Source organism: Eucalyptus grandis, chromosome 7 (genome assembly GCF_016545825.1).
Source record: "Eucalyptus grandis isolate ANBG69807.140 chromosome 7, ASM1654582v1, whole genome shotgun sequence".
Classification (NCBI taxonomy): Eukaryota; Viridiplantae; Streptophyta; class Magnoliopsida; order Myrtales; family Myrtaceae; genus Eucalyptus; species Eucalyptus grandis.
In genome coordinates, this window is record NC_052618.1 from 1,274,106 (window position 1) to 1,282,931 (window position 8,826).

Sequence of the window (8,826 nt, forward strand, 5' to 3'; positions counted from 1 at the left end):
GGGACTATTTGTGACATTTTTCCTAATTAGGTAATGAAATTACCTATGGTTTATGCTTTAGCCATTAGTCTCCTCTTAAGACTAAGTGATATAGGCTTGTGTTCATGAGTTTTTAAATTAGTATTATTAGGATAAATTGATGAGAATGATTTATCCTTGGCCATGTGAAATTTAAAATTAGAAATCTATAAAAGAAATAATTAAAGATGAATAATTGAAAGTGAAATTGTGGGTTTAATTAGGTTGGGCCTTAGGCCCAATAGCTTGAGCTCTTGGTGGGCCAAATGGCCGGCCCAATTGAGGCCCAAGGAAGTGTGACCATCGACCAAGGGGAGGGGGGGAGGAGTGGCCGGCCCACTTCTTCCAATCCAAGTCCAAGCTCAAGCCCATCTTGCATGAGCTTGGCCAAATCGCAAAAAGAGAACTACATGCATTGGCCATTGAGGGAGGCAAATAATCATTGCCAATGATGGAGTTTTGGGGAAATAAAGGGAGAGAGAGAGAGAGTGGCCGGTTGAATTCGGCCAAGCCAAAGAGAGAGAGAGGGAGTTGCGAGAGAGAGGAACCGAGAGAGAGGAGAGGAAGGAGCTCGCCGTTCGTCCGCCCGCACGCCGTCCGTCCGTCCGTCGCCGGCGTGCTGTCCGTTTGCTGTCATCCGCTTGATCTTAGAGGCAAGTTGGGATTGATTTCCACTCTTGCATGTGTGTCTTGCATGTGTGATTTGTTGGTGGTAGATCTCGGATGTTAGGGTAGACAAAACCGAAGCTAGAATGTGACTTGTTCTTGAAAATGCTTGCTGATTTCGTGTAAACCGCCCGACCCCAGAAACTTGTGGAGGCTTGCATGCATGTTTCGAGTTAGTTTTTGACTTTGATTCCTTCATAAAAGTTGTAGCCAACATCTTAAACTACAACATACTAAAATTTGAGACAAAATGGTTGAGATTTAAGGGGTCAAACCCTCTTCCTACAAAGACACTAGATCTGGAACTGTTTTGCTGACCTTTTGGTAGTTTTGTGGGCTGCATGTCGATTTTTACCAAGAATCTCTCTTCGAATTCTTCATGAAACTTGTAGAGAACATCCTAAAGACTAACATACTCAAATTTTAAGTAAATGAGCAAGTGTAGCCTAGTGAATCGACTTACTCTTGAAGACAGTAAATCTGGAAACACGGTACTGGACACCCGAGACATCTCGGACCCATATGGTGACTATTATTTGGAAATTTGACTTAGATCCCTTAATGAAAGTTGTAGGGGACCTCTTGAAGCAAAACATATCCAAATTTCAGAGGAAACAAAGAAGAATAATAGGGTGAAAACTTGATATGTCGGAGATACCTACACTGGACGTTTCGGTGCTAGAATCATAAGCTTTGGATGACTATAGAAAATTATCTAGAACGAATCTGGCCTAGATGTATTCATAAAAAATCTACTTTAGTGTCTTAAATATAACCTGGTAAAATTTCATAATTTTCGGAGGTTGTTCAGGTATTTTAATCGAATTATTTCAAAAACTGCACATCTTGTTTCTATTCGAAATTGCATGCTGTATTTGTGTGAATTATATCTTCTTGTGTAGAACTCTACTGGGCATGTCTTTTTCATGAAATTATCACATGTCTTGATTTCATGATTTTTTAGAATCATATTGTTGACACCTAAATTTTGACGATTTAGTTTATTTATTTATTGCATAGGAAATTATGGGTTAATTTTATTAATTGCATAGCATATAGATTTATATTTACATTTATTTTGTTATTGGCATTTTATTTATTGGACCAGTGCGAACGGGTTCAAATTAGTTGGACTAAGCCCACGAAGCGAGCTGGTTGGCCCAAGCCCATGTTTTTTTAATTATCTCGTGAAAAATAAAAGTTTTGAAATTTTTCCGGGATATGAATATTTTGGATAAGAGCACATGTGTGAAAAAATATTGCGATTTATCTTTGCGAGATTTGGATTTTCGAGAAAATATTCATCGTAATTTTAAATCTTTATCAATAGTGATCGGTTGGTGAAAATGTATCGCGGATGTAGATTTGAAGGGGGAATCGAAAGCTTATCTCTTACCCCCGATAAAAGCAACCGTGTACGACGACGGGGTTCTTTTCTGGACGAAGTAAAAAAATAAAAAAAAAAAGGGAAGAGAGTTTCGGTCTAGGGTTTCTCTCCGTTTGGAAAAGTCAAAAAAAGAAAAGACAAGAGTCAGCAAAAAGCAGAGGAGAAAGGACGTGCGGCAGGGAAGAGAGAGAAAAAAAAAAGAAAAAGAAAAAAGGCTCCTGTTCATCATCTTCTCCGAGTCTCCCCTCACCGTTCCACCTGCCGGCCTTCGCTGCGCCGGTTGACGTCGCTGCCGAGCCGAAATCCAGACGCCGGAGTTCCTCGCCGCAGCCGCCCGAGTTCTCTGCCCGTGACCTGCAGTGCCCGACGGCCCCTCCGTCTCTGCCGTTGCCGACGACCCACCGTCTCCGCCCGTTGTCCGAGCACCAGCCCCGCGCCCTGCGACGCCTGACCCGCGACGGACGACCTGCCTGCTCCCGCAGTTCCGCGACACCATCGTTGTCCCAATCTCGCTGATCTGCGCAGCACCGAAGTCCCAGCGCCCTTGCTCGCCTCTTCCCCGACGCTCGGCCGCCGCCGTGCCGCTGTTCCTGCCGTGACCCGACGCCGCCAGAGCCCACATCGCTGTTGCTCGCGCCTCCTCGGTGCCCGACAGCAAGCCCCGTGCCAGACGCCCACTTGCTTTGCCTCGCCGGAACCCCCCCTTCGCCGGCGATCCCCCTGCCGGACCGACGCCAGTTGCCGTAGGTGACTTGCCACGAGCAAGCCGTGCTTGGGAAGGGAAAAAGAAAACAGAAAAACAAAAGAAAAAAAAAAGGAAAATCAATTAGGTAGTTTTTCTTTTTTATTTACTTTATTATTATTTTTTTATGTTAGTTTCATTTATTTACTTTGTTTTTTTTAGTATGATTAATCCTGAATGAATTGTTGAGATTCTGACATGAGACTGCCTATGAAATTAGGAATTGACAGTTCGATTTTCGCGCCCGAAATCCGACTCGCAATCCTTTATAAAAAAATCGACAATCCAATCTCAAGCCCGAGATTCGATTCACGATTTAATTTAAAGTTGACCAACCCGATCTCATGCGCGAGATATGATGTGACGATTTTTAGATATCAATCTTATCTTGTTTGATTTCATGGCGTTAAGTTGGTTGAGTCAATCTTATTTTTGTAAATAAAATCCAAAAAAAATCTGAATAAGGATTAGTTTTGTTTTTATTATCTTGCATGTTTGATAAAATTGCATGTTTTATTTCGAATTTTTAAATAAAAAAATCCAAAAAATGCATATGATGTTAGTTTTAAATTTGAATTACATGTTTAATTATTTGGCAATTTTAATTTCGAATTTTATAAAAAAACACAAAAAGAAGTCATCATGCATATGTCATATATAATTAGGACATTGTCATGGCATATTAGATAAAATTGCATGTTTCATTTTAAATTTAAATCATCTTTTTTAGATAAATTGCATTTTAGATTTAGATAATGTTTTAGTTTAAATTAGGATTTAATATGACTTAATCCCTAATTTAAGTTAGATAGAATCTTAATCTAGCTAGATCATTTCAAATTTCATAAAATTTGGCTTAGGATAAATTAGTTGCAATTTCTAGGATAGATTGCATTTTTAAAATAAAAAATGTCATTTGCATGTCATATAGATTTAGGTTCATGAAATGCACGTCATTTAGTGATTATTGTTAGGTTCATTTCTAATTAGAAATTTACCGTCATCAGATTAGGTCATTTGATAAATGTTGCATAACATATAGCTCACGTGTCATTTTAATTGAAATAATCGTGTACGTCATTGCATTGCATCGCACGTCATTAGAATTAAGTCATTTGGGTTAATTTAGATTGCACATTTAATTATTGCATTTCTTTTATCCATGTCATATAGTGCCATATCACTACATGTTAGATTAGTAACATTGCATTACATGTAGATTAGATTTTCATTAAGAAAAGTGAAAACAAAAATTGAGAAATTGCGTGTTAATTAGAAACCATATCTAGGGTTGTTGATGTGGATTTTAATTTAACATTGCAGATGCTTTCGTTGCTTTGAGGTAAGTTCTGCATCATTTAATTGCTTTCTTGGGTGTTAAATTGGTGGTTTGCGCACCTGCATTAGCACCTCACATGTTAGGAAAATAGATTTAAAATCAATCAAAATTGCTTGCCAAACATTTTTTCAAAATAAAAAGAAAGGTACCGAAAGGGCGTTAGAGAAATCTAACGTAACCAAGTCCCCGTATCCTTAGTCTCTGGTTCGTAGGAGTAAAGTAAATCTCCCGTTACTTTACTAGGGTTTCTAAGGGCGTGCACCGGCACACTTCTGTACGGAAAGTGTTCCCGGGAACAAAAAAGGAACAGAAACGCGTTTGGTTGCGTTTTTATTCCTTTTTTGTTTTTTTGTTTCTGGAACGAAATAAGAACAGAAAAAAGAAACATAAAAAAGTTGTTTCTTTTGAAAAGAAACACTTCTTGGAAGGCACAAAAGAACAAAAACCAAAAGAACAAAGAAACAAAATCGGAACAAAGGCTCTTCTCCTTCGTGCGTGCTCGTCGCTCCTCTCGTCGGCTGAAGCTTCGTTCTTCCTTTTCCGGCGTCTCTCCCATCTGTCCGGCGGCTCCCACTCGGCTGACTCTCCGGCGACTCCTCACTCCGGCGACCTGTGTACGTTTCCGGTGCTCCTCCTTCTCCGGTAAGCGTTGCTCCCCCTTCGGCGCTCCTCCTCCGATCAGCGTTGCTCCCCCTTCGGCGCTCCTTCTCCGGTCAGCGTGCTCGAGCGAGCCGTCCCAGATCTGTCGCGCCGAAGGGGGAGCAACGCTCGCTCGAGAGCGAGCTCGAGCTGCAACTCGATCTGCAGCTGCTCGAGCTCCCCCTTCGCTCGAGCAGCAGCTCCAGTGATGCGGCGGCGCAGCTCGGAGACGGACCGAGGCGGCGGCACGGGATCGAGGGAGGGAAGTGGGAGCGGCGGGAGTGATGCGGCGGAAGGCGGAAACTTGGGCGCCGAAAAGCTGGCGCGGTCCGGTGTAGAAGAGGAGGAGGTGCTCCTAAGCGGCGACGGCGGCGATGCCGGCGTCGCGTTGAGGAGCGAAGAGGAATCGGAGAGTAAATTGAGGGCGAGGGGTGGGCGACGGGTGATGAGGCGATCGAGCATGGTGGCGAAGCAAGTGATCGCATCGAATCTGCTCTTGGCTTGGGGTTCGTCTCTCGGCCGGGTGGATACCCTCTCGGTAAGTGATGGAATTCTTCATCTTGGTTCGTGTAGCAAGACCTCGCGTGCCTGCAGAAGATTGTCCATTGAAAAATTTAGGTGGGTTGTTTGAAAGCGAGGTGACTTTGAACGGTAACGAAGGCTTAAAAGTGTTGTCCTTATAACAACTCCTGGAGTTTACTAGTATTCGTCTTGGTTCTTGTAGTTTTCTGTTGTCTGTTGTGGGAAGCAAAAGTCGAAGTTATCTCTAGAAGTGTCGACGCTTTTCGGGTAAGGTTCCGTCCGACCACCCCATCTGTCTCGATCGCGCTCGACACTTGGCCGTCCTTCTTCGTTTGGTTCTCTCGTCGTTGCTGCGTCTGCTTCCGTTTTAGTTTGATTCCCTGGTCAATTTGGTCGCTGCGCTGCGGGCTCTTGTTGTGAACTTGATCGTGCTTGCGCGCGTTGACTTCAGCGGGTCTTGAGTGGAGCGGGGGCGTGGGCGGGTCTTGAGTTGGGGTTGGAGTGTTGGAGCGGGGGGCGTGGCAGCGGGTCTTGAGTTGGGGTTGGAGTGTTGGAGCGGGGGGCGTGGCGGTTGCGGTTCGCATGTCATCCGGTCGTCGAACCTCTTTCGACCGTGTGGTCTAGACCGTTCTTGATCGCCTCGTGAAGTTCTTCGTTGGAATTCCTTGCTGTATTGATGGCCGAATTAGAAGTGGCGGGACCCGTTTTGCCCCTTTCTTGAACTGTCAATACTGTTCTAAGCACGACAGGAGTTAGTGTGAGTTCGTTGTGTGTATTTGTTAACTGAATCGGGAATACTTCCTTTATTCTAATCTTACTGTCTGCAAAATTTAAATGCTTTCCTGCTGGAAAATGAACCTTTTGGTTTTGGAGCTTTTACATAAGATGGCGTCTCGTTCAGCGCTTTTTTTGGGTTTTTGTGGAACCGTACATCGTGTGAGGCCTAACCCGACTAAGTGACTATATTGGAGATTGGGTGCTGAAAGGAGGATTGTTGAATGGGTTTCACCGTTGACGTTTGTCCGAACCGCTGTCCGGTTTGTTTCCTTGGGGAGGTAATTGCTGATGGCCACAGACTAAGATATGCTAGAGATTCTTCTTTTACTCAAAATGGGTATGTCAATAAATGTTCTTCAATGCTTGTGTATTAATTCGTTGGGGATGCCAAGAAGTTTTTGAAGCCTCTAGTTTCTCTTTTGATTTTGACTATGTTTCATCACAAGTATAGAGTGGACCTTTTAGATTAGCAAAACCTTAGTCTTATCCGAGAGGGGTGATGGTTGTCAAACTTGCAATCTCAAACGAGTGACGTGTGTTAATATTGGTAGAAAAGTTGTACTTTTGAATCATGCTAACTGCTAATTAAACCTCCTCTTTGGCTATGTAATTGTTTCAATTTGACTTGCAGCAGGCCTCTTGATTTTGTGTGAAGCTTGTGCTTCATAATTGAAGTCAATAAAAGGAAAGCAATTAGAATCATGCAACTGTATCATCACCCATATTCATTGGACAGCCAAAAGGTAAGGCTGGCTTTGGAAGAGAAGGGCATTGATTACACATCCTTCCATATGAATCCGATAACAGGCAAAAATTTGAGGCCTTCCTTCTTGAGAATGAACCCGATTTGCAAAACTCCCGTTTTCCAGAATGGTTCGCATGTCATCTTTGATACTATTGAAATCATTCAGTAAGTCTCATCCTATTCTTACAGCATACTTGTTCTTCTTTTTGATATGGTTATGACGGATGTTTGTTTGATCTAATTTTCAACTGTTTTGGCATGTGATAATGAGAAATAGCAGCTTCTCTAGCTAAGTATGCCAAATAAAAGTATTTCTGGATTTCGAGTAACCGAATGTATCTCGTTGACAGGATGGGGTATTGTGCTCTATTATGTACCATATTCTTTGCAGATTTATTCTGTCTCGTCTATCTTCATTCTCTTCTTTTGTGGAAGTTTATAATGCTTTAGAAATTTACAGGTATATAGAGAGAATTGCAGTTGTCTCTGTTAATAATGATAGCATCGCCTTCAGCAGTGATGAGGTCATTCAATGGATGCATAAAATACAGGAGTGGAATCCAAAGTTTTTCACATTATCCCACGTCCCCGAGAAGTATCGGCAAGCGGTGTCCAAGTTTTTTAGGAGAGTCTTGATTGCTCGGATGGCCGAGTCACCCGACCTCCGGCAAGTTCCTACCACCGCAAGCTAAAAGAGGCATATCACACCGAAGAGAAGCCGAGAGACCCAGAGGTTGTAAGGCGGAGCAAGGAACATCTAATCGACTTCTCGATGAAATTGAGGACAGTTTGAGCAAGACTTATATTGCGGGGAAGAGTTCAGCATGGCAGACGTAATGTTCATTCCGGTGCTAGCTCGTTTGGCACTCTTGAATTTGGAAGACGAGTATATATAAAACAGCAGGCCAAACATGGCCAAATACTGGAGTTTGGTTCAGCAAAGGCCTTCCTACAAAAAGTGATAGGAAGATACTTTGGCGGCTGGAGGAAGTACGGGACCCTAGCTAAAACTTGGTGCTTCATTCGGTGAGGAACACGCTGAAGAAGTATTAACTTCTTTATTATTTGTAGGAATATCTCAAAACTGTAAAAGGAGGGTGGGGAAAGTTTTGGCTGTGAAAAGTCTTTAGGCAAAATTTACCTTTTGAATTGCTGTAAATAGGTTATGTAGTGTTTCCTCTCTTAGTGTTGAAAAGAGCAGGCGGTTGAATTTTTCATGTCTTGGACTGCTTTCGTTATGTATTCCCTTTAAGGTTGAAATAATTATGTAGAAAACAAGCATGTTATGAAAATAAAAAATTGTAAAGGTTCGATTATTTTGATTGCAAGCAAAGTGAACTTCATTGAGTTTGCGAGTCTTAGAGCACAGTTCATCCGTATTCTAGATCTTTAAGATTCCCGATCTTTAGTAAAAGTTGGTGCAAGTTAGTATATCATAAGGCGAGTAATGCTGCTGTGATTAGATGTCAAGAGTTATGAGCAAAAGAGAGTTGATTGAAGCACTCCCTTGGTGAACCGCAACGATTCCATATCTGAGTCCCGGATGAGGGACCAGGCCACACATCTTGTGAATAGCTTGGACTGACAGACAGGCAAGGATTGGAGAGACAGAGCACTTCCTCTGGTGTCTCTATAAAGTGGCTCTACTTCCTAAAAGCTTTTCAGATAGCAGTCCGCATCAGCTGCCCCGGCATAATTTTGGGAAGCAAGGTCTTCACACATGGCCAGTGAACGACATTTCATTGGAGGGATCTGCCATTCTTTCCCTAACCTGAACGCCCGACCCTTGTTTGGCATTACTTTCCAGATTACAATGAATTGCACAAGTGAATAATTCCATATTGTTGCTAATTGCTGTCGCAACAGCCACATTGCGCATCTCGCGAAGCAACTCAAGGCGGCGTATGTTTCAAGAACAATTTCATGATTAAAGAAAATAATATTTTTCGAAATAATTTTCCAAGAAAATGTCCATTTTCAAGTTAGAAAAT

The 8,826-nt window shown here is 42.5% G+C and overlaps 1 protein-coding gene across 1 annotated transcript; it reads left to right on the forward strand.

Annotated features, from left to right (window-relative positions):
* Window positions 1-5,300: 5,300 nt before the first annotated feature.
* Window positions 5,301-7,865, forward strand: LOC104435842 (glutathione S-transferase TCHQD). The gene is given in 7 exon segments (XM_039316950.1): window positions 5,301-5,329; window positions 6,725-7,000; window positions 7,296-7,500; window positions 7,503-7,593; window positions 7,596-7,646; window positions 7,649-7,792; window positions 7,795-7,865. Coding segments are annotated over 6 exon segments (771 nt in total). The 5' UTR covers window positions 5,301-5,329; window positions 6,725-6,791.
* The last annotated feature ends 961 nt before the right edge of the window (window positions 7,866-8,826 follow it).